At 40.0% G+C, this 25595-nt stretch overlaps 3 protein-coding genes across 9 annotated transcripts; all 3 read right to left on the bottom strand.

Moving 5' to 3' along the window:
- Window positions 1–336: 336 nt before the first annotated feature.
- On the bottom strand, window positions 337–8927 carry LOC103971543 (probable protein S-acyltransferase 7). 5 transcript variants are annotated; one of them, XM_065090195.1, is made up of 6 exons: window positions 8788–8927; window positions 8187–8546; window positions 6705–6887; window positions 1749–2045; window positions 1252–1485; window positions 337–1167 (listed from the first exon to the last, which is right to left on the bottom strand). In XM_065090195.1, exons 2-6 carry the CDS (start codon window positions 8286–8288, stop codon window positions 631–633), a joined length of 1353 nt encoding a protein of 450 aa, XP_064946267.1. In that variant the 5' UTR covers window positions 8289–8546; window positions 8788–8927; the 3' UTR covers window positions 337–630. The 5 variants fall into 5 exon arrangements, with proteins under 5 accessions (XP_064946267.1, XP_064946266.1, XP_064946269.1 ...); XM_065090194.1 differs by having other exon boundaries at window positions 8187–8553; window positions 8788–8926; XM_065090197.1 differs by lacking the exon at window positions 8187–8546 and having other exon boundaries at window positions 8788–8900.
- A 1069-nt stretch (window positions 8928–9996) lies between these two features.
- Window positions 9997–20191, bottom strand: LOC103971542 (OVARIAN TUMOR DOMAIN-containing deubiquitinating enzyme 1). 3 transcript variants are annotated; one of them, XM_065090199.1, is made up of 10 exons: window positions 19826–20136; window positions 19699–19719; window positions 13670–13735; window positions 13463–13546; window positions 13230–13352; window positions 11037–11089; window positions 10867–10916; window positions 10691–10791; window positions 10200–10475; window positions 9997–10115 (listed from the first exon to the last, which is right to left on the bottom strand). In XM_065090199.1, exons 1-9 carry the CDS (start codon window positions 20069–20071, stop codon window positions 10221–10223), a joined length of 999 nt encoding a protein of 332 aa, XP_064946271.1. In that variant the 5' UTR covers window positions 20072–20136; the 3' UTR covers window positions 9997–10115; window positions 10200–10220. The 3 variants fall into 3 exon arrangements, with proteins under 3 accessions (XP_064946271.1, XP_064946272.1, XP_009383861.2); XM_065090200.1 differs by lacking the exon at window positions 19699–19719; XM_009385586.3 differs by lacking the exon at window positions 9997–10115 and having other exon boundaries at window positions 10272–10475; window positions 10639–10791; window positions 19826–20191.
- A 4015-nt stretch (window positions 20192–24206) lies between these two features.
- LOC135597357 (small ribosomal subunit protein eS27y-like) lies at window positions 24207–25245 on the bottom strand. The gene is made up of 4 exons (XM_065090192.1): window positions 25012–25245; window positions 24777–24878; window positions 24652–24680; window positions 24207–24543 (listed from the first exon to the last, which is right to left on the bottom strand). Exons 1-4 carry the CDS (start codon window positions 25012–25014, stop codon window positions 24417–24419), a joined length of 261 nt encoding a protein of 86 aa, XP_064946264.1. The 5' UTR covers window positions 25015–25245; the 3' UTR covers window positions 24207–24416.
- Window positions 25246–25595: the final 350 nt, after the last annotated feature.

Raw genomic sequence — 25595 nt, 5'->3', positions numbered from 1 at the left:
TCTAATAACTTATTCTAGATTCTCTACTCTTATCTGTAAATAGACAAGACACTGGATAAGAAAAAGGTATGCATCGTTAAACATATCTAATTATTTGATTTCAATCATAATATAAAAAATTATTTTCATATTTAATATAACATATTATAGATTTTTATGCTTAGTTTATGACAAGATTGTTACCCAAACCCACCATCAATCAATAGTATCATTTACTGCAATCCCTAATATAATCCTGTTAACTAATATGAGAAAAGAAGAAAACAACAGACCCACTAGACACATAGCAATGTTGAACCATTTCTAAAGAAAAAAGGAAGAGAGAAAAACCTGAAGTACGCTCAGATGGATAACAACTTTTACTGAAGCCACAAACGCAAATATATACACACATGCCAAGCAAGCGAATACAGTCCTCGACTATCTATCGTCTTCAGATCTACAAAAAAAATAGTCGATGCCGGTATCACAGCAAATCAGCACAAAACAATTTTCTACAAATGTGTATCAACCAAACCCAATAGATCACTCGCAAACTATGCAACACTAGGAGACACCAGTCCTTTTCCAATGCACCAAAAGGCATCCACAAGATCCATGCCTTTACGAGCGTGTCGCTATCTGAACACCTCATAAGTTTGCCGCAGACATGCTGCGGCTGCCACTGCCACTGCCTATCCTACTTGTTTCCCACATTGCAGATGCCACAGCTCGAACCTCAGGCATGGTCTCCCAGCTCCCACCTCTTCCCCAGCTTGAGCGCCTATGGTGCAATGCAGCTTGTACTTCCACACCCCTTGTCGACAGAAACTCCCTTCTTAAATCCGGGGAAACTTCACCGAGCTCACTGTCCTTGTCATCCACCATGTTTCTACTGCTTAGACCTCCTTCTAGATCACCAGCTTGTGTGACTGCCCTCAATTCATCCCATGTCACAGGCTTTCTACCCATCTCGATGTCACCCACTGCTCTGCCCATATTTGGACTCATGAAACCGCCACCTATAGTAAGTTGTTGATATTCTTGTTCCCGTGGTACCCTTGCACGGAATTTGTTCTTTGATGGAGGGATGCTTGTAAAAAAGATCTCTTTGAAATTTTCTACTACTCCTCGGTTATATGGGTTAGCTCTCCGATCATAACGGTATCTGAAGTTTTCATAAGTCGTCTAACAAAAGAACAAAGAAAATGATCAAAGAACAGCATGGGCATATACACTGAACTGTCAATAAGAAGTTACAAGGAATAATACCTGATTGGTGCTCATTAGATATAAATGGAAGACTGAGAGGCCGCCAACAAACCAAACTGATATGAAAATGTAGATTATGAGGACAATGGAAGCTGGAGTCTTAGTCATTGCTCTCCAAAGAGATATTTGTTCAGCATTTCTAATTTTCACGATGCACACCCAGGAAAAACCAAAGACATAGAGACAGAGCAAAGTTGTTGAGAAAACAAACATATAGAAGAAACGATAGTTCCTCTGCATCAAGAATACAAGTATCAGTAATAGCCAGAGACAAACTATCTCATGAAAAAAGTGTCTTTTATCTGAAGTCATCTTTGTCAAATGCAAGTAATAGCACTAGTTTTGATAATAATGTTCTAGTTGTTGGCAAACAGTCCTGGATGGTCTACAGTTTCAGGTTTTCATTAGTCATTAAACATATTCATTTGTGAATCAAGCTGGCTCACATTAACATATAAGACAATTTCAAACAATTATACAAAAAATTTGCAACTTACAAGCCCAATGCATTGGCCAACCCATGGGCAATGATGATCAAAACGTTCCACACAGTTATTGCAGATTGAGCAGTGTGAGCAACGAGGAGGCCGATAGAGCAAGCAAGTGTCGCAGAATTTCACCTTTACGGTCATCCCGTTCACATTTACATCCTTTGTTCGTGGTAAATGTAATTGTGCAGTTCGGGCACCTCCAACTTCACTATTATCCTCAAAGATTTCAGCTTCTGGAGGATGTGGATTACGAGGTACTATACCCGGATCTCTACCCGATGTCACAAGTAGAAGAATCAAATCCTGAAAGGCCAAGCCCACATCACACTTTGATTTGGATAAAAATACTTGCAAGTATAGTGATATCATGCACAAAGACAATGTACATTGACAAATCTGGCTATCACACTTCGAATAGCAAAATGCAAGTGCAATAATATCATGCACAAAGTCTATGTACATTTTGGTTCGACACTTAGTTGTAATGTTATTAAAAGAAGAAATATTTGGCTAGTAAAGTGCTACAATGGAGCAAGAAATGCATTTGAAATCTGCAAATGCCATAAACCAAATAGGATAACAATTGGGAGAAATATATAGTATGTATGCATCATAGGGTTCCTGAAATGCAGTCCAATATAGGTTTGTGCCATTTCAGTTCTATTAAAGTGCCTTCTTATGGATGAGTATTATATTTTATGCAGATACAAGTTATGTGTATTTTAACACCCGCACTTCATAATTCAAGGGACCAGATCAACATAATGCATATGGGCACCAACTTGGACTACCAGTTCAGTAAGAGATGTCCATCTAGTTAATCTGGTAATTGACCTGGCAGCATGACAATTATGCTACTTTAGTAAATCAATATTTCCAGGTAACAAAAGCCATGTCAAACCTTTAAATGTAAGCATGGTTATACTAACCAATGATTTCAAAAGGCACTCGGGCACTCGGGCGCTCGGGCGAGGTAAGGCGAGGCCTGAGCGCCTCATTTAATGTCCAGGTAGCACAGTTCAAAGAGGCGTCGCCTGCGCGCTCGCCCGAGCCCAAGCGCCCGGGTTAAATCATGCAACCGAACTAGCATTTTAGGTCTGGTTCGATCTCATTTGTGTTAGTTGGTTCAATCAAACCAACTAAAACACCGATATCAGCCTCCCTTGCGACTTCCCCAACCCTAACCTTGCTCACAATTCGACCGTCGACTTTTCCTCTCTGTTGCCGCTACCACTATCGTTGCTCGCCGCTGTTCGCTGCTGCCACTGCTCTTAATCAGCAGCCTCGGCCTTACTCTTTTTACACTCTTCTTACATCAACTCAACTTAGTATACTGTTAACAGTATTTTTTATTTATTAGATTAATAATATATTATTTTAATTTAATACTGCTAATCTTTATTTATTTAAAATTATTGTTAGGATTTCAGGATAAATGGCAAGTGTACAGAGCGACTCAATAGATTCTCCAATGACATCAAAAAAAGATCCTGCGTGGAAGTATAATTATCTAAAGAATTCTAAAGATCATAATGCAGTGACTTGTATCTTCTATGATAAGACTATTAGAGGTGGTATTTTTCGTACAAAACAACATCTATTAAGAAATTTCAAGAATACAATAACTTGCAAGAAGTGTCCACCTGAGGTAAAAGAAAAGTAGCTGGCTTATATGAATGAAAAGAAGATGCAAAAGAATGAATCTTACGGAAATTTACTAGAGGATAATGTTAAACATATCAGGGATGAAGAAGAATATTATTCGATAAGTGTCAACCCAAGTGGGAAAAAAGTACACGACAACAAAAGAAAAGAAGTTGAGTACCAAGAAGTGTAAAAAAGAAAAGATGGATCTATATATGTTTCAAGGATCACAGAAGTAATAAGGGTAAGCAGGAGGTTCAAAATTAAGATAAACAAATATAAGTGATGCTTGTGATAAAGAAATAAGAAAAAGAACAATTCAGCACATTGCTCGCTTATTCTATCAGACTAGTCTTCCCCCTTAATACAATTTGTTTAGACAGTCTTAAGGAGATGATTGAAGCTATTGGAATATATGATGCAGGATTAAAACCGTCAATTTATTATGAGATGCGAGTTTCATTATTGAAAAAAAAGTCAAATTATACAAATGGCTTACTAAAGGGCCATAAAGAATCATGGGCAACACATGGTTGCTCTATTATGTCAAATGTTTAAATCAACAAGAGATGCAGGAGTATAACTAATTTTATGATTAACTGTTCTTTATGGACCATGTTTGTGAAGTCGATAGATGCTTCATCTTTTGTAAAATCTGAAGACAATTGCAAATTCATGGAAGAAATTGGAGAACAAAATATCGTTCAAATCATAAATGACAATAGAAGCAACTATGTATTAGCTTATAAAATTTATATTTTAAATTTTTTAATTACTTTATCTTCAATTATATGTGTTAAACTCTTAAGTCTTATCAAATTTCTTATCCTTTATCTCAGGTAAATTACTTGAAACAAAAAGACAACACTTATATTGGACTCCATGTGCAGTACATTGTATTGATTTAATGTTGGACGATAATGAAAAGATCCCTAACTAATCATGCTGAGGCTTTAAATATGATAAGAGAACTCACAGGTAATAAAGAATTGGTGAGATATGGTGTCACCCGATTTGCTATTTCATTCTTGACATTATACAGCGTGCATCGTCAAAAACATAACCTAAGAAATATGTTTACTTCTGAGAAATTGGTAATAAGAAAATGGGCAAAAGAAGCAAAAGGCAAGAGGGCCACTGATATCATCTTAATGTCATCCTTTTGGAATCATATAGTTTATATATTAAAGATAATGGGCCCTCTTGTTCGAGTCCTTCAAATTGGTAGATAATTAAAATAAACCTGCAATGGGATATATTTATGAGACTATGGATAGAGCAAAGAAAACGATTAAAAATTCTTTTAATGAAAATGAAGAAACACATGAGAAAATTTTTACAATCATTAACAAAAGATAGAATTATCAACTTCATCGTCCCTTATATGTAGTAGAATATTATTTGAACCCAAAATTCTTTTATAAGATTAAATATGTTAGGTTTAATACAGAAGTTTTGGATGAGTTATATCAATGCATTGCAAGATTAGTTCCGAGCCTTGTAGTGCAAGATAAGATTATTCATGAATTATCTCTATATAAAAATGTCGAAGGTCTTTTTGGAATTCCAATGACAATTCGATCCAGGACAATTATATCGCTAGGTATTAATAATTTGATATAATTAATTTCATCTATAGTATATTGCTATGTTATTGCTAATAATAACATAAATTTTGCAGTTGAATGATGAAGTCTATTTAGAAATTTCACCCCAAACTTGCAGCAATTTGCTATCAAAATACTTAGTTTGACATGTAGTGCTTCGGGTTGTAAGCGAAACTGGAGTGTCTTTGAACATGTAAGGATCACTAAATATTTTTGTTTCAATTAATTTATTTATTTAGATATATGTATTAATATATTTTTAAATTATATGATATGACAGATTCACTTAAAGAGAATAAATCAATTGGAACATCAACGATTACACGATCTTGTTTACATAAAGTATAATCAAGCTTTGAAGGCTCGTCATGATTTGCGAAATAGAATTGATCCAATCTTATCATAAGATATTGATGATTTAAATGAGCGGTTGGTGGGCAAAATGAGTGCCAACTTGTAAGATGTCGAAGGCGATCTTGTATTTGAAGATGTTAGATTGACATGGGAAGATGTGACAAGAGCTTCAGGTGTTGGAGAATTACAAACATATACAAGACATATGACAAAGAGAAAAATGAATACAACAACATCAAGCTTGACTCCTTCCATTGTTGAAGACATAAAGAATGAAATATATTTTGATGAAGAGGAAGGACAAAAGGAAGATGACGAACTCAATGAAGATGATTTGTTTGAAAATGACGATAATATTGACTAAGATGAATGACTTCGATGTAAAATTTTTTTGTTTTGAATTTTGAGGCTTTTTGTTAATGTGGCATTGTGACTTTGTACTATAGATTTTCTTAATTTAATATCATATTATTATTTAAATAATTATATTTATTAATTATTTTATATATTTTTATATTTTAACGTCTCGCTTCGCTCAGGCAAGCGCCTAGCGCCTCAAGCGTTTTTTGACTTTGGCGTCATTTAGCGCCTAGCACTTTGTAAATCACTGATACTAACCTTGTCAAATGACACTTTTTCAATATGTAATCAATATAGGGGTCACTATATAGGTCAGTTAGTAGGTAATAAGAAAATCATAGGCAGAAGAATCTTCATATAACAAATAGCATTGAATTATGGAGATTAATCCATTAGTTTGAGCAACTATTGAATTTGTACTTCAACTAGTAGTTAGCAACAAACATACATCACACTTATGATAGTGGATTGGGATAAGGATGTCTTAACACGGAAAAACGGAAAAGAAAAGTAAAAAAACAAAAATCCAGAAACCCTCTTATGCATGGGAACTTGAAGCCGACAAGGATACTTGCAAAATACCTTAACTAATCATCTGGAAGAAGTTGATGAATTAGAAACTCCCTTTTCTTCGTACTTGAATTATAAATGACAAACATGCTTACTATAGCACTTATAAACAAGGAAAATTGGAAGCTTGTATCTTCAGTAAAAACTTCTATCGAGGTCATGAGATCCAAATCAGAATTTTATGGTTCAGAGAGTAGAGAGCGAAGAGCAACAAGTGTAGTTTATGGCTAAAATTTGGAAAAATAAATCCAAATTATTAGCAAGCTTTCCATATTTGTAGGAGTTTTAGGGATGCCATATCCTTTGTTTTAATGTTCCAATGTTCGATATCTCTATAGGATACTATAGAAGCAGCAACCAAAATGGAGCATCTAAATACCAAAGGAAAAAAGTCATGATAAGGGGACAAGGATAATGAAGTACTTACATATAAAGTGAACAGGACAGCTATTACCATCACTGGTATACCCAGAGTACTGGAAAATTCATCCATTAGTTTTCTGGCAACAAACACGCAGAAGATTGAAACAGGTGCAACAATCAGGAATATGGTGAGAAACAATGATCTCACATCAGGACCAAATATAAATCTCCCTTGAAGAAAAAAAATCTGCACAAGATATGGCAAAGATGTCAATGAAGGAACCAAGTGTTCAACTTCTAAAAAAAGAATTTTCTGCATGATTGTCATAAAAGCATTGAAAACAAAGAGTAAAAACAATCCATTCATCTCACTAATAGGAAAGGTAGAGCAATCAGAAAATTATGCATGAAACTGAATCAATGTAAGCTAGTACTCACTCACTACATGGAATGCCAAGACTCTTAGTAGGTTCTACAGTTGACTTATTTAATATAAAAACTTTAATATTCAATCCAAATGCAGTACATGCAGAAACTTCCTAGTATTATTGCAGGTGTTAACAGGCAAAATTATGCTCTCAAGTAGAACAAGGCCGACCAACAACTAAGCCATTTTTAGCCTGACATAAAATCTCGAGCATTTCACATCCTCATAAGTTCTACTGCACATACATGTACAAAATAATTACAAAGAAGGATGCCAAAAGTTAACAAAAGGTACTTTCAAGGTTGTCTTGATTGTAAAGACAATGACTACATCTTTAGTATAGCAATTTATTCAATGAGTTCTTTGTTTCAATTTCAAAAGTTCTCCATACAGGGAACTAATGCACCATAAACACAAAATGATTTACTAACAAATGACATAATAATTCAATTTACACAGAACAGGAAACTAAATGGATATGACAAGCCTAAAATAGGTCTCACAGTACTCTTACATTTTATTATGAACAATAGTGCATGCAAATGACTGTCTTGTATGGATCAGTATAAACCTTTATTTTTTTCAAATGTAAATGCAGTGCAGAATAATGAGTTAAAGACTTCTGAACATTGTTCTCCATCGGCTTCAAGGTAAAACTAATCTACACATGTTACAAGCTTATGACATTTTTTGGATAAAATCAAACACAGCAACGGAACTCTACATTCAGTGGATATCAAGGAAGCCAGTAGCTAAATATAATTAGCAAAAGAATCAAGCCCAACATACAATGCAGTTCGGATTCATTCGATAAGGAAAAATAAGCTGAAAGTAGAGAACTTTATAATGCACACAAGGTGAAGATTGGAAAAGGTAATTCACTTGACACATCAAATTCATATCCAATAACACACACTTGCACACTCACGCATGAACGCCAGACGATTTGAAGAAACAATATAAGAAAACTTCAGAAACTTTTAACTTTCCGATCTCTCCTAGACACGAATCACGCAATCAAAACCGAATTTGCCCAATAAGCAAGTCGCAGCCATTCCACCAATCCAGCTGGACGGAGGCGTCGATGAAAGTTTGAGGACATAGATCAACAACACTTACGTTGCTTCCCTTCCAGGCCTCAAACACTCTTGGCGATTCCGCATCCGCCGCCATGCCGCGGGCGGCCAGATCCGAGCCGCGGGGAGGCGGGCCGACGTGCATTAATCACCTCCAAACCACCTCGTATCGTCCTTACTGAGAGACCTCGATCGATCCTGCAGAATTTTTCCGCTGTCGGACGAAGAAGGGATCTTCCCTAGGGTTCCGACTTGCTCCTTGCTAAGACAGGCACCGGGTTACCCCGATCCGTCTCGCGGATTCCAGCTGCCTCATCCTCGATCGTGTGTCGCATTACCTCTGCCGCCAGCCGCCGCCGCCTCAGGCGGTTGGCTTTTAGACCGACGAGAGCATCGGTGGAGACTGGTGCCTTGGACAGAAGAGAGTGAGAGTATTCTACTGAATGTCTGAAAGTATCTTTTATTGGATAAATTGCATATAAATATCCTTGGAGACTTCCCGGAAAAAGTTGTGAACTTTGGGTTTTTTTCTCTGTAACCAAACAAATTCTGACAGAGTACTACTCTCGTGTGTATATAAAAAAAATCATTTTAACTCTATAATTTTAAAAAACATTTATCATAGCCTCAACTCTTAATTGTACCTCCTCACACTTAGCCGCTTATCCTGTTGATCCTCGCCCGCCCATCAACTCTCGTACGGAGGCATAGGCAACTAGAGGAGAAGGAGCGATCGGTGTTGTCAACCTATAAAAGCATGAGCGATTAAGGAGAGAGAAGGTGATCGACATTGCCTGTCAACCTATGTAAAAAGACACAAGTGATCAAGAGAAAAAAAAAGAAAAAAGAAAAAGACAACTGGATTGTTTATCAGCTTGCACATAAAGACATGGATGGAGGGTGATAACTAATAGAGATAAAATAATCAATTTTTTTTAAAAAAAAATTTATAAATTTTTTTCAAACTTATGAACCTATACAAGAAAAATCCAAAGTTATGATTTTCTTTCATGAATTTTCTTGGCTGGCGATCCTGTAGTGACACCATCACTGTGAATTGGGAGACCTGGCAGTGCTCCCTGCCTCCACCGACACAGGAAAACCTCCAAAAACCTCGTGCTCTTATTGGTACTTTCAGCACCGGGTTTGTCTTTGACGGATCTAGTGATAAAAACTTTCCAAAAATTCACACGCAGAAGATCAAATTGGATAAAATTTGAATGGGAGACTAAATAATAATCAGATTCTGTGGGTAAACTTTAAATAAACAAATTCAAAATTGAGTCAATTTGAATTTATCCATCATAAACTCCTAGTATAAAAAGCTTGAGTACGATTCTGTTCTTCAATCAGTTTAATTTGACACAACGATATTTTAAAATGTGAAATAAGTGAAAAAGGTTAAAGGCTCCTATTTTTGAGAAAATAAGGTAACCAGCTCGTTCTTGAAATTTTTTTTTAATCCAAATCTTACTCATTATACTGCTCATTACAAAGAACATCTCAACAAGAACCAAATTGAATTAGATAAAATTTCATACTCTTTTAAAAATAGCCTGAATTGGCATGTTTAACTCGTTTTATTCCTAGTGTCAAAAACAAATTCCAAACAAATTAAATAAAATTTGAATAAGAGATATTTAAATGATGACGAGATTTTAGATGTAAAATTTGGCTTGTTGCAGAATTTCAACTTTCTGATCAATCAATGTGCCTGCACACAATCATTTAACTGGGGCTTTATAGTTCTAATAACTTCGAGAAATTCAGTTGCAATTAGGGGAAAAATAACGTTGTGAAGAGCTCATTGCAAAAACAAGGAAAGTGTTGAGAATGCATGCAAGGCATGTCTGTGCGTGAATGTTGGATGCGGATTATCATTTACGAGTAGTCGCCCAAAAGACTCCCTTGCTACAAATGTTTTGATACATTTGGAATGACAAGCGCCTCGCGATTTGCCATGATAAGCAATCTGCAACTCACAAAAAATGGCAAGTGCAAGTCAATCGATGGAAACCAAGGGATGTTAAGAAAGTTATGCAGTTAGAGAACGTACAAGCCTGTAAGAAATTAAACACTACTGGCACTTGGGGTACAGAACATCGTAGTGGCCAAGATGACACAGCAACTTCACCCGCGGTGTCGATGACAGAAACGTCCTACTTGGATTGCTCCCATTAGTCACGACGTCACTTGGAGTAAGAGCACCTCCGTCGGACGAGTTCTGGTCAAGATACTCCACGCTTATAGGCACACCCAAAGCATCAGATAAAGCTACGATCTGAACATGGTTGCTTTCCTCCCCCAACATCTCCACCGACTCCTTGCAGAACTGTAAGCAAGACACAATAGATGGATAAGAAATTATTCACCAACAAGTTGGACACTGCAAAAGTGGAATACATTCGATGACACACGCAACTGCATGATACTAGCCTAACACAAAAAAGTCTACGACCAAAAATACATATTGGTTGTACATTAAGCAATCTGACCTTCGGATGCAACCAAACATGCATGTAACGAGGATGAGAAGTCACAAATAACCTGGTCTACGCTTGTATTCTCTAAGCCAATAATAAATGGTTCAAAAAATGCTGCTCTTCTGCGTATTTCACCAGACGCAACAATTCTGAAGAACAAAACAACTGCCAGAAAACTTGCTTAGAAGATAAAGAGTTATGTTACAGAAAAGGACAAACAGTCTGGAGCAAATTTCTTACGGTTATCTGAGAACGATTCATCACGGCTTATCTGCAGAAGCTCCTCATGACTGTCAATGCAAAATGTGCATGTTATGACATTGAATGGCAGAAAACTCAAAAGTTATTTTCAGAAAAATATATGTTGTTTCTTGGTGGCAAATACAAGACACTTGCAATTGAAATCCTACCTTATTGGAGGACAGCTTTCGTTCAGAACATTTTCCAGCAGGCTAATGAACATCTGAGATAATACTCATAACTATCAGAAAATTATCTTCACCGAAGCAGACCTTTTTTTAGTCCTTATCGAAACAAATTTCACAATGAGAATTTCAGCAGGAAGCAGTATATGATCCAACAATATGTAGTAGAAGGGGGTTCTTTGTTCAAAATCCGCCAAGAAGTACTCCTATATGTTCATAATAGATATACCTTAAAGAGTAAATACTGAAGCCAATTAAAAAATTCTTACAACATGCCAGAGGATATGGATCCACTGAAAGTGATTGGTCACCAGTAAAGCAAGATGGTCTCTAGTTAGTTACCTCACAAAAAGTGTTCAGATAATTTCACAATTGAAGCCACAGTTCCCTATGTCAGTTAGGCCATTTCATACCAACTGGTAATTATTATTATTTTCTCAATCACCCAGTATCTCGATACTATCAGTCTGAATAAAACTCTGAGAAGGGCGAAACCAATCAGTAGAGAGCTGATTGGGATTTCATAGGTAGGCAAAGATGAGCATGTCTGCTGTTGATCACATCCAGAGAGCAGAAACGGCAAAGGTAGAAGAAATGAGAGAAAAAAAAACAAATATGAGAGAGGATAAGGGTCAAGCTACTCAACCAAACTACATCACCTAAACAAAAACTAAAACCATGTATATCATATTGTCTATGTAGGCCATTGACAATTACATATGAAGGTCATGTAATCAACACGTATTAGGCTCTTATATCAACGTCACAAACAATAATTAGATTATCTGTTAAAAAAATAAAAAAGACAACCTAAAAAATTCAGAACTAAACCTAAGCAGCACTCAATTCAAACCTAATTAAATCATACATAGAATATAGTGTATGGCCAGATGACGCTATATTATGTTTATATATGAAAGTCAGCTAAAATGGATGTAGGATCTAGAAATATTATCAAAAGAATTTCTTGGACCTAAAATCTCAAACCCAAGCCATTGCCTGAAGTCGTGGCCTAATTTATTATTCATTCTGGGTCAGCTAGCTGGACCAATCAACTAGCTTGACTGCTTTGCATATGCCTATGGATGCTGAGGGTATTCTGCACAATCGAAACTAGTGATACGCTAGGCTTTCAATGGAGCAATCTATTAATTGCTTACAATGAAAGAACAAGTCATAACGTCCCAACTATTGGGGATATCTAACTACTGCTTACACCAAAAAATAGACCAAGGAACCAAGGATTGTATTGAACAATCATGTCCATCAAAAGCCTAATTCCTTGGCTGACTGGGCTGGGCTACCTTTTCCAATGTCCTCCATCAGGGAATTTATGCTTCATTTGAACTTTCCTACTGTATTCGAGTGAACGCAAAATTAGATTAAAGAGTAAGTTTACTGACATCGACAACTATATTATATATCACATTACAGATAAACAAGAAAGAAATGCTCTATGACCAGCAGTCTAGTATTTGTGAAAAGCAAATACATAGTAACATGTTAAAGAACCCCATTGGTTATGAGCTCAAGATACCGCCTAGGTGGAGGCTTATACTTCAAAGAAGAAATCACCTTGTTGCAATTGATAATCTCGGGTGGAACATTAATATGGTAAAATGAAAAGAACCAATATATCATCTAAAACACCATAAAACAACAGCAGTGCATAATAATGAATAAAGTCCTAAAATGGCTGCTTTCTAATTTACAAATGAGGGCTTGCTTGTGCTTCTTTCTTTAGTTTTGGAAAGTTGTTCATCAAAGAAACAAGAAAATGTTCATTCGATTCTTGGTCCTGACACATATCCAATGATACATGCAGTGATATCAAAGAGTTGTAATCTTCTAGCTATGAATGTTTGGTAGAAGACTCCTAGAGAAGTACATATTATCCCCAAATTCTTTAATGAGAAAGTTCAAGCAGTTTCTCTGACTTAAAAGACTCGTATTGTTCATCTACACAATGATATAGGCACATTGAATTGGAGGATAAATCAGAAAGGGAGATCTAAACATTTTTACATGCTCTATTTAATCTGAGAGAATTAACAGGAATACATCTAGCATCAGTTACCAGCATTTGTGTTGGTTCAGTATACTAACTAGAAACATGCATAGATCACACTGCAGAAATTAAATTAAATATAAGTAAAAATCAGGAGTTACAAAACTTACGAAGAAGAATTCATCAACCATAAAATCTGGATCTCCAAGAACTTGTAGTGTCTTCCTACACATTGCAACATTTGCAAGAATACGATCAACCTCAGCTTTGTCTTGTGTTGCCACAATTTGTTCCTATTTTCATATTACATAAACATCACTAACTCATGCTCAGAACATCGTTTGCAGTGAACTCACAAAATACAAAGTTCACAAGGGTTGTCAGAATTTTCTTTTTCAATTACCAGGTAGGAGAACATAAAACTTCGATAGAAACAATTTCCATCACCCCGTATTCGCCTCAGTGCGGCATATTTATTGTTAAGGAGCTGCAAGTTAAATAACATATGGATACAAACAAAATAGAAAACAGTGTAATGCTCAGAAACTATCAACAAGCATAATGAATAGATCAGCAGCAACTGTCTGTGTGTCACCCCACCAAAATGTACCTTGATCTTTTCCTGAAGGATGTGGTCGCCTGACCGAATCTCAGCAGCTAAGAAGGAAAGAGGTTCCTGCACAGTCAGAAGAAGAAAAGTATTGTTTTTACATGACCACATTGTATAATTTGTTACAAAATTTTTTATAGTACTTACAGTGAAAACATCAGCTTAGTGAAGTCATGACATAACATTATAACTTCTGAACAGTTGCTGACCGGTGAAATGCAATTTCAAGTCCTAAAATTGTGTACAAACATTTTGCCATGTCTTTAAATGTTCAATGCATGGAAGGAGATATGGACACACAGACAACATATAATAGACACTGATACAATGAACCCCCATAAGTTGTATAATACAAGATGGCAAGGATATGGTTAAAAAACATAGCTTGTGTTATAGACCAACTTTGGTACAATGCACTTGATTTATATTCTTATTTAAGACTGGCACTGATGGCAAAAGAAGGGGTCATGAGCCATCTACCCGAAGTCAGCAATAAAAACGATTACATACCCAGTGCGCTGTCGATATATGTCACTAAAGGCCAACTGCCAAACAACTCTTTGATCACAAATTCTAGTGGCAGCCATAGAGACCAGTCCTCACTCCAATCATACAGACCCTGATACCTCTGGCACACTGGCACTGACTAAATTTTGAACATTTATTTCTCAACAATAACCTTGCAGTTATTGCTCTTAACTGCACATCGTACCCATTGGCTCCAATTCTTGGATCATCTTGCAGGTCAGACATTGACTTTGGAGCCCGGTCTGACACGGACTTAGCTGGATTTGCCTAAGTCGTGCGGCACCCTCGCGCGTCCGTCCGCAAAGGTCAGCCTCCCCGAAGCCTCCCATTGTCCCTTAGGACCAACCAAAGAGAGAACGGGTTAAAAAGAACGCCTCAATCGGGATCCACAAGCAGACATGTCCGAAAAACACTTTATAGACAATGCAAAATACAAACAGACTTTACAAGCTCTGAACACTGGCACAACAAAGGGTAAAATGGTCCATTACAGACCGAAAAGCTCTCGAACGTGTCCACATGACACAACCTTTATTTACAAGCCTAAAGAGGCCACCAACCCAACTAACATGGGACTATTAAGCCTTCGGCCGCCCCTCTACCTGCTGTACAAGGCATAAACATGCCAAAAGACACGGACATACATAAGCATTACATCAAACACCCTGTTTCGAAGTTTGTCCGTGACATTCTCCCCCACTTATCCCTTCGACGTCCTCGTCGAAGCCTTTGTGAACACTGCAACTCTTCGCCTTTGCTGAGTCTTCAATTTTCTACTCCAGCTGCAATGCGCCTCTTGGCTCCCAGCTGCTCTCCGCTGCTGTTTTTGAGTAGTCGAACCTTTGATCCGCCATGCTGCTTCAACTCGCCAATGACTCTGACTCTGGTGTGGGGTTGGCTGAGTTGTGTTGATCCACGTTGATTCCTGCGGATCCACCAAATGAAGGAAAAGACCATCCTTACTGCGCCAGTCTCTCAAAAATTCCACATGCTGCTTGAACTGGGTGGATGCTTGTTGGAGCTTTAACGAGCATCGCCTCGCAAACTTCTGAAGTTTTGGGTCCTTCCTCCACAACATCTGCTCATTGACTCTTCTTTCAATTAGTTGTCACATCCAAGTAGGTTCGCATCGCTTCCACTTTCGATTGGCATTTCGTTGGGAAATGAAGCGGACAATCTACTCTCAGTAGCACTGATCACCGTTGGTGAGGATTTGACAACTGTTGTCTTCCATTCTCTTCGAAGGGTCTTTGAACTTGTGCAGAGCTCCTCTGCTGGATAGATAAGAGAATTGGGGTACTCGGTTTCGCCCATTCTCTTAAGAGTTGAGAAGGCAAAGGTTACTTGACTTCGCCCGCCTCCTCGAGGTTGTACTTCATGCATCGAGCTGGTTACTGGCCTTCGCCTGCTCTTTGCTCACACTTCTGAAGCACTTGAAGTGTTTGCACTCCTTGCGTTGAGTTAGCTACTGTGATTCACCTTCTCAATGCCATTGAACTTCTGGAATGCAGGAAGTTTTCACCCCAACTTGGAGTAATTCTCTGATAGATGAGGTCGCCTCTGGGATTGTACCGTCTTCTCCATCAACCCTGCCGCCTACTCCACTGAGTAGCAAAGGTACAGCACCGCGTACTGCTTGCTTCATTCCTTGGTCGTGCACTCTTGCATGACCCGAAGTCCTTCACTTACGGTATCTTGATGAGAAACTTGTTGACACCGGTCTTACGAAGTTCCTCGGCCTCTGCCCTTCAGCCTTGTCTCGGTACTTGGAGATTGCCTCTGCATGCTCCACCTCCTCGGCCCCTTTCACGACCAAACACTCTCCCTCCATGAGAGTAAGGGATCAATGACCTTCACGGAAGTCCCGCCTCTGCGGTACCATGGCGCTGCCATGCCCATGGCACTACTATCCGTCGCCTCGCATCTCCATCCCTTTTCTTCACAATCAGTAGAGATGTCTCCGTGGCACTCCTCTGAGTCCACCTCCATTCTAACTAATTGCTTGATTTTGGGTAGCTAAGTCCCTCTGGACTCGTCGTCGCTTCCTCGCCCCTTTCGACCCCCTGCTTCAACACCTCTGTGTTCTCTAAGCAGTCTGTTTGGTCGATGGAAAGACAGACTGCAACTCCCATGCATGGCCTCTGCCATCACGTTGTAGGGTTTGCACCGATTCTGTTCTCCTTAGCTTCCTTGGTAGCAATGTTCGCTTACTCGACCTTGTCCTCTGACTTGTCGGGCTCCCTTAAGCGAATATGAGCTCTGGAGCAGTCCAACTCTTCAGTTGCTTCGATCATACCTCTGCATGATCAAATCCCTCCCATGGAACTCACTGGTACTTGCATTCGAACTTTTCCCTTGGTGGAACCCAGCCCCCATATGCTGATGACCAAGGTTTTCATCTGATGAAAAATTTGATGCACGCACGGAAGACCCGCCTCTGCGGTACCATGGCCTTCACTCCTTGAATCCATAGCCCTTCTTGCCGTCGTGTTGTTCACCAAAGCGGAGCTCCCAGTAGCTCCCGATCATACCTCCATATGATCTCATCCCTCACGGGACTATGTCGTGTGTGTCGCATTGCCACGAACTGTTCCACCATGATCCGCTGCACCATGTCGCCTCGTGGTGACATCTCCATTGCATTCTGATCCTTGTGGAATAAACTCGAATTGTGAACCCTCCATGTGTGGCCTTTGGCAATCGACCTTCATCCACCCACTCTTGGGTCACACCTAGATGAAGCACCGCTCTAGGACAGTCCGTCGCCTAGTAGCTCCCGAAGTCCACCGACTTCGCTGTAATTTGTGCACCATTGCCTGGATCCTGGGCCTTTGCCCCTACCAACACAATCTCCGTTGCGCACTGCTTCCTTCATGGCAACTTGAATGGCAACACTGTGGCATATTCTTCAAGAGTACCCGCCTCTGCGTCCTCTTGCCCCGTGCTAAGGCCTTCTGAACCCAACTTCGCCTCCGCAAATTGAGTCGCCTTAGTTCCTCCATCAAATGCTCCTCCGAGATAAGGTGCATGTGCCCAGAAGCTCCCTTCGTCTTTGGCACCATGCAAGATGAGTCCACTCCGTCAGAATGAAGGACCCATGAAACAACATGATCCTGCTCTTGCCTCTACAAGAGTTCATGTCCTTGACCTCTGTCTAAGGAAAGCACTGTGCCTCTGCTCCATGTTCCAACTTCTCTGCTGGCTCCCTTCATGCGGCTTGGGTACTTCGCCAAGTTACACCCAAGTTGCTCCGCTCCTCGTTTTTGCATTGAGTCGATGGTGGCCCTCGCGCCCACCATTCCACGGGTCAGCCCTCCCTTGAGTCCGATCTCTACATCGACTCCAAGTGTGCCTTCATTTAAGTTGCTTTAGGTCGCTCCCCCACTTGATCTCGCAATGCATCCACCAATGCATTCTCTCGAGCGAGATCATACGACAACTCCTCGCTGCTTGCTCGGTCCATTGAGCTTCGTGGAGTTGTTGTTTGTGAGGTACTCCTCCTCAACATGTGAAGTCCGTCTCACATGATTCTCCCTCTGGAGAGCCGAGACTTATCCCTCCTGGATAACTGTCCCGTTGGAGCAACATCTCTCTTCGTTTCGGAGATCACCATCCCCTTGGACTACTCCGATTTGCTGAACAAACTGTGTATTGTTCTGCCTCTTGCAAACGCACTTGCTAGATTGCGCCTCCACGTCAATACAGCCACCGCTGCACCCCTCAAGGCCTAGCAACATGCTGAACTCGTTGCACACTTCAGCCTCCTCCGGACGTATCCTTCGCATGCCGAAGAGAAAGTTTAAATGCTCCATGGCGTCGAGTCTCGACCGCCTTGGGATGGCCACGAACAATCCATCGTCCGCATACAAGCCCATGCATGAGTACCGAATTCTTCGAGTTAGCAATTCCCCTCACCTCTGTGAGCTTTGCACAACTCTTTCGGTCGCTGAGCAACTCATTCCACTTTGCATGGTCTCGTCCTTTGCCAAGCGCCTCGCTTGCCTTGAGCACCATCAAGTAAAGTTGTCAACGTTGAGCCGTAGCTCAAACTCAGCCATCCCAACCTATGTGCGCTCCGCATTCTTCCAAGCTTGCCTGTTCTCGTGGTGCCTCTTGCGCGAAGGGTTGGCCATTCCTCTGAATGCCAATGTCAAATGCCCGCTCCTCTGAGCGACTCTTTTCCCTACATCTCCATGCCCGTTTTCCCTAAAACGGTCGCGCGTGTGCTGACTGCCCTCAACGCAGCCCCGCTAAGTCCCCCACGTTTGCATGTCAAATGTTTCTATGAGTGCTTGTCCCGCTCTGATACCATATGACACGGACTTAGCTGGAGTTGCCTAAGTTGTGCGGCACCCTCGCGCGTCCGTCCGCAAAGGTCAGCCTCCCCGAAGCCTCCCATTGTCCCTTAGGACCAACCAAAGAGAGAACGGGTTAAAAAGAACGCCTCAATCGGGATCCACAAGCAGACATGTCCGAAAAACACTTTATAGACAATGCAAAATACAAACAGACTTTACAAGCTCTGAACAGTGGCACAACAAAGGGTAAAATGGTCCATTACAGACCGAAAAGCTCTCGAACGTGTCCACATGACACAACATTTATTTACAAGCCTAAAGAGGCCACCAACCCAACTAACATGGGACTATTAAGCCTTCGGCCGCCCCTCTACCTGCTGTACAAGGCATGAACATGCCAAAAGACACGGACATACATAAGCATTACATCAAACACCCTGTTTCGAAGTTTGTCCGTGACAGGTCGGAGGCAAGCCTCAACATCAAAGCTCTGATCCAAACAACTCACGTTAACCATCACTCCTGCTACTACAGTGTGCTTGACAAAGCAAGACATGGGTCATGTAGGCTCATTAATCAATGATGGCAGTTAGCTAAAAGTTAAACACACGAGATACAAATTCAAAAGGACTTTCCGTCTTATAGTAAAAAAATGATCAAAATTAGCAACAAAAAAAAAATTGAACTCAGCCAGAATTAGTCAATTCTATCTAATTCTAGGAAATTTAATCGACTAAAGAAGAGGAGAATAGTGGAAGGGAAGAATAGCAAAAAATAGAAAGTTGACGTGAAAGAGAAACGAAACGGAAACTTATGACAATGGTTGAGATAGAGAAAATACTGCTACTGTTACGTTCACTAGCCATTATAACCATTGTTTTTGTTGTTTGGCATCATTATTGCATTGTTTTGTTCATTTTCAATACAATGGAAAAAGAAAGGATACTGGAAGTGTAAAGAAAAGGAAAAATAGTAGCCTAACATTTCGAGGAAAATGAACATGATATGACGCAGAAGGGAGATATATCATGGGATTCAGAATTGATCTCAAATTCTATGCGAACTCTCTTTATTGGTTTTACTTACTAAGTTGGGCAAAATACTCTTCCAAGAATTCGGGAAATGTGCAACATCGACATGAAGAAATTCAAAGATAAGAGATGAAAGAAGCTAAGATCCAAAAGGGCAGGGCCATTCGCTCGCCTTGTCTCCAACGCAAGGGTTCTTGATGGCCACGTCGTCGCAGATGCCGAAAAAATGCTGCGTCAGGTCCCTCCAAAGATAAAAGACGAAATGAACTACGATCCAAAATGGTAGGGCGATTCCTCACCTTATATCCAAACCGGTTATTGGAGTCACCGTACCGACCATCAGACAAGCTGGCAATATAGACATCAACAAGATCAGGATAGGAACCGGGGGCCTCGGCCGACGATTTGGGATCGACCCCCAAGGAGGGCACCTCCGGCATCGCCGGCAAATCACCTTCGGCGCAGTCCCCGTCGCCGCTTCCATCGCCGACGAAGTCGTTTCCGGCCTTTCGCTTGTTCGTGATCGCCTCGGCCTCTTGCGCCATGTCGCCTGCTGTTCTTCTCCGCCGGTTTCAGGAACCAGAAAGCAAAAGGGGGAGTGAGCAAAAGAAAGGCGGTTCCAAACCTTAACAACCTCCGAACCGTGAGGATGCTGAGTTGGCGAAGTAATCGTTGGACATTTCGTTTCGGGCTTCAATCTTTTTTTTTTATGAAAATGAAAGAAAAAAAATGGTTAAGCAATTTTTTTTTTTTTGCTATTCGTAAATCTTTACTTCATACAATCATTAAAAAATAAAATAATATTTTTTTATTAAATACAATCCTCAATTATCTATCATATTTTTCTGCCTTGGTTCGATCTCATAACGCGTGAGGCATTTGCCATGCTCCGAAGGTGATAATATCATGCACAACACATGATAATAACCTTTTGCCTTTGGACTTGTGAGTCGAGATCGAAAGGACGAGTGCCACCATAATCAACATCAATGCTAGTCTTAGAGTGACTCCTTTTAACCCTCCACTCAAAAAATATAAATTTTTGTTAACAGTTCTTTGCTTTGGTCATCCACTGTGCTTAACTAATTATATAGTATCATATGTAATTATTTTTATTTAACGTTTCGATCCTTACATTTTTAAAAATTATATTGAGATCTTTATACTTATACAAATAAAATATTTAGATCCATTAAAAAGATAATTTTATAATAATAAAAATAAATAAAGAAAGATTTTGTTGGAACAATATATTAATGTTCTATTTTCTTAAATATATGAATCTTAATATAATTCTAGAAAATATAAGGATCAAAATATTAAAGATAACTAATTATCTTTTATATACCCACTTAGTTGTTTGTGACGGTAATGACAAGAGCACGAGAGATAAGAGAATTAGTTATTTGTGAGAGTGATGACAATAGCACGAGAGATAGAAGCGATGAGAAAACTAAGACAAGCACATGCGATTTGAATGGTTCTCTCTATTCATCGTAGATACTTGTACTTAAATGTTGGGCGGCCGTTCAGTGGAAGTTGGTGTTCGATTTAAAAGATGTGAACATCGCTGCTATAAACATCGAGAGAAGAACAAACCCTATTTGCAATGAACACGGCCATGCGCATCTAAATGTATTCGGCCATGGATGTAGTCTTCTCATATTTAAAATAAAATAAAATCAACGTAAAAAACGGAAATTATTTTATTTCAATTTGAAATCAATATACAACCATTCACGGTTGAGTCGGATCGAGTTATTTCAAGGACAACAGAAGGAAAGAAACAGAGCCTCTCTCTACTTGCCAAGGAGACACAAATAGATGGGCCGATGCATACATCCATAATGCAGAAGAAGCATAAGATAAGGGTTTGCTCAATGGCCCCGTGGATTAACCCCAACAGACTTTAAGCTCTCCGTAGCTCGTGGCCCGCTCCGAAAAGAGGAGGATGAGGGCGAGGGAGACACATACAACAAGAGGGAGGAAACGAAGGAAAAGAAGGCGATCATACGTGTAAAAAGGGTCGGAGGTGCCGGATCGGGCGGCGTCCAAGTCTTGGATGTGAGCCACCTTCCGGAGGAAGGACTTGTTGACGAAGCGGCCGGCCTCGCCCACCACCTGATCCGGCATCTCCACCTCCGGGATGGACTCCCGCTTCTTCTTGCTCACCCAAACGCTGGGCTAGTGCACCAGTTGCTGCTTCGCGGTGTGGGCGCCGATGGACAGCGCCACCACTACCATCCCAAACACCACCGCGATCGGCGTGAACTCGGCCTTCGACTCCCTGATGAATCCATTCGGTCAAACAAATAGACGATGCATATAGGATTTGTAGGTTTCGACGTTGTCGTGGAGATCAATCAGACCTGGGCTTACTTCCATGATGATCTGACATACCAGCAGCAGTTGCAGGCGACATGGTCATTGTCGACAGGCGTCGTCCCGATCCCATTTGACGAGCAACCGACCTCCAATAAAACTACAGAGATCACAAAGCAGACCATCATAACAAGTGGAGCAACGAGGGGGAGATGGCTTATGGGCAACGGAGAACCCACCGCCGACATCGAAGCCATGATCGAAGATGATGACGATAGCTTTTTGACGGAACCAATGCGGTGCATGAAGCGTTCGGGTCAGGGTTAATAAAGGCAAAGGTAACGAGGAGACGCGTGGCGGATGCACACCGGCTGAGTGCGAGGGGCATGGTAGCTGGAACACGCGGCCGTGATCCAGGGAAGGTAACGGGGGCAGTTCGGCTCTACCAGTTCCCCGAGCCAACCACCGCGTCGCGTTGAACACCACCAGTTTCGTTTGGTTCTCGTATGGATTGAACGGTCCTCATGATGGTTTGGGTTAATGATCCACATCGATCCTAGTGAACTCTACTGTGAAATTGCTCTCTGGGATTTCACACGCACACACACTTATATACACACATTAGAAGCATTTGCTTTGGCATATATACCTTATTTAAGTATATTTTACTGTTTCAATTACACCCATCAACTAAGAATAAAAAAAAAACATTCTAACCAAAGATTCCACAACAAAAGGGCCAAATTAAATAATCCACATTTACACCAAGTTGTAAATTAATCAGTCTCCCTGATTTTTTCACTTCCAAGATATATAAACAATTCCATACACCATGTGAGAGAGATTAAAGAAACTATTTCGTCCAACTCCACTCAAAGCAGAACAAGGACTTGATGCAGAAATTACTGTTGCGAATATTTAAGATTAATCCTCACAATGGAATTAGAACCAAGTGCAAAAGATGAAACCGAATTTAAACGTGGATTAGCAAATGTCAACTTGAAAGGATCACCAATAACAAAATGCAACATACTCAATCATGTCCCAAAAATTACTGTTACCAATATCTAGTACTAATCCTCGTAATGGAATTAGAACCAAGCGCAAAAGAACAAACTGAATTTAAATGCAGATTAGCAAATGTCTCCTTGAAATGATCACCAATAACAAAATGAAACACACTCAATCATGTCCCAAAACTCCAGTAATTACTGTAACCAATATCTAAGACTAATCCTCATAATGGAATTAGAACCAAGCACAAAAGATGAAACTGAATTTAAATGTGGATTAGCAATGGATTAGCAAATGTCAAATTGAAAGGACCACCAACAACAAAACACAACATACTGGATCATGTCCCCAAACTCCAGAAATTAATGTAACCGATATCTAAGACTAATCCTCATAATGGAATTAGAACCAAGCACAAAAGATGAAACCGAATTTAAATGTGGATTAGCAAATGCCAAATTGAAAGGACCACCAATAACAAAACACAACATTCTCAATCATGTCCCCAAACTCCAGAAATTACTCTAATCAATATCTGATACCGATCCTCATAATGGAATTAGAACCAAATGCAAAAGATCCAACTGAATTTAAATGCAGATTAGCAAATGTCAACTTGAAAGGATCACCAATATCAAAACGCAACATACTCAATCATGTCCTAAAACTTCAGAAACTGCTGCTACCCATATCTAATACTAATCCTCGTACTGGAATTAGAACCAAGTGCAAAAGATGAAACCGAATTTAAATGCAGATTAGCAAATGTCAGCTTGAAAGGACCACCAACAACAAAACACAACGTACTCGATCATGTCCCCAAACCCCAGAAATTACTGTAACCGATATCTAAGACTAATCCTCATAATGGAATTAGAACCAAGTGCAAAAGATGAAACTGAATTAAAATGCGGATTAGCAAATGTCAAATTGAAAGGACCACCAACAACAAAACACAACATACTGGATCATGTCCCCAAACTCCAGAAATTACTGTAACTGATATCTAAGACTAATCCTCATAATGGAATTAGAACCAAGTGCAAAAAATGAAACCGAATTAAAATGTCGATCAGAAGATGTCAAATTGAAAGGACCACCAACAACAAAAGACAACATACTCGATCATGTCCCCAAACTCCAGAAATTACTGTAACTGATATCTAATACTAATCCTCATAATGGAATTAGAACCAAGTGCAAAAGATGAAACTGAATTAAAATGTGGATCAGAAGATGTCAGCATGAAAGGATCAACAATAACAAAATGCAACATACTCAATCATGTTACAAAACTCCAGAAATTACTGTTACCAATATCTAAGACTAATACTCATGATGGAATTAGAACCAAGTGCAAAAGATGAAATTGAATTTAAATGCGGATTAGCAAATGTCTAACTGAAAGTATCACCAATAACAAAATGCAACATACTCAATCGTGTCCCAAAACTAAATAGAATACAGACGCAGTAGCATCTGAATTCATAAGACTCGTGTCCCTTACGGATGATCAATAGAAGAGCGGTGTGAATGAAGAACCACAATACCAAATCAATCTCCCTTGCGCCTGAACGAGCATCCCTCGGTGAGCCTCGCACGGCCTCCGGTCGGCTGACAGAGAACCGTCTGGCAGTTTCCGCAGACCACCACGGTCTGCGAGTGGCTGAACACCGTAGTGCTGCAGAACACCATCGCGACGGCAATCAAGAATCGCAAAGAACACGAATAAAATTTGTATCTTCGAATTAGAATGAATGAAAATTACAGGATGGAAAAGAAGCCTTACATGTTGAAGCAGCCTTGGCACTTCACATCCTAAAGACAAAAAAGGAAAACCAACACCAAGACGGACATCGTTACAGGGTTGAAACAATCAAAGGCAATAAACACAATGTTACAGTAGATAATCACCATGAAGAAGGAATTGGGCGACTGCACGAGACGCTTAAGCTTGTGCCTCTTTTTCTCGAGCTCAGCCGGCGGGTTCAACAGATCGATGTCGTTCGGAAGCACCTTTTGTTGGCACAAACACAGACACACAAAAGCAACATAAAGAACAAAGAAAGTAGAAGATCTAAAGAATCGGGAACGAATTAGCATCAGACGAGATAAAATACCGAAATCCGCACAGACATTAGGGACTTACCATCCTGCTGAAAGCGTAGGGAGACCTTGAAAACCCTACGGAAACGGTGGCCACAAGAGAGGCGGAAGTGAGCAGCCCCGGCGGCGAGCGATAGCGAAGAGGAATCGCCCTAAGCGGACGGGTATCATATGTATATAGGAGTCGTCTGGCAAACGTAAACCGCAGGATGGAACCGTGTCCGATCAAAACCGTTCGTCTCGATTTCTCGTGGATGGTGGCATTTGATACAACGGCGCGCTGCACGATGGGGACGTCGGCGGAATTCGATTCGCTAGTGTCAACCCGAATCCAATAGGAGCTGAACTTTTCATACGTCGATAAGGTTCCGATAAATACAGATTGTCAATATAAGAGCTTAACTTTAATATCTCTATTAAAAAAACAATCTATCAAAAATGATTAATACACACAATGGTAAGATGACACCTTTTCGATTTCATCTACCCCATCAGATCTCAGTTTTTATGAACCCAAATAGTAATAATGCCATTCCAGTTGACTACAACCCAAATTTGAAACCATGACCTGCATTCAACTGACTACAATCCACACAAGAATGATTTACTCAACAAGAACAGATTTGT

Source organism: Musa acuminata, chromosome BXJ1-11 (genome assembly GCF_036884655.1).
Source record: "Musa acuminata AAA Group cultivar baxijiao chromosome BXJ1-11, Cavendish_Baxijiao_AAA, whole genome shotgun sequence".
NCBI lineage: Eukaryota > Viridiplantae > Streptophyta > Magnoliopsida > Zingiberales > Musaceae > Musa > Musa acuminata.
The sequence above is the reverse complement of the archived record's forward strand: the minus strand, read 5'-3'. Positions and strand labels throughout refer to the sequence as shown.

Excerpts from the sequence above, each read along its gene's own strand:
- LOC103971543 (XM_065090195.1), bottom strand. The coding sequence starts at position 8,288 with ATGCACGTCGGCCCGCCTCCCCGCGGCTCGGATCTGGCCGCCCGCGGC. Across the intron at positions 6,888-8,186 it reads AGGCCTGGAAGGGAAGCAAC|ATTTTTTTTCTTCAAGGGAG; the intron begins GTAAGTGTTGTT and ends TATCTTGTGCAG. Across the intron at positions 2,046-6,704 it reads CTGTCCTGTTCACTTTATAT|GATTTGATTCTTCTACTTGT; the intron begins GTAAGTACTTCA and ends TTGGCCTTTCAG.
- LOC103971542 (XM_065090199.1), bottom strand. The coding sequence starts at position 20,071 with ATGGCGCAAGAGGCCGAGGCGATCACGAACAAGCGAAAGGCCGGAAAC. Across the intron at positions 19,720-19,825 it reads ATAACCGGTTTGGATATAAG|AACCCTTGCGTTGGAGACAA; the intron begins GTGAGGAATCGC and ends GTGGCCATCAAG. Across the intron at positions 10,476-10,690 it reads AGAATACAAGCGTAGACCAG|TTCTGCAAGGAGTCGGTGGA; the intron begins GTTATTTGTGAC and ends TCTTGCTTACAG.
- LOC135597357 (XM_065090192.1), bottom strand. Across the intron at positions 24,681-24,776 it reads CGCCCAATTCCTTCTTCATG|GATGTGAAGTGCCAAGGCTG; the intron begins GTGATTATCTAC and ends TTTTGTCTTTAG. Across the intron at positions 24,544-24,651 it reads TGCCAAGGCTGCTTCAACAT|CACTACGGTGTTCAGCCACT; the intron begins GTAAGGCTTCTT and ends GGTGTTCTGCAG.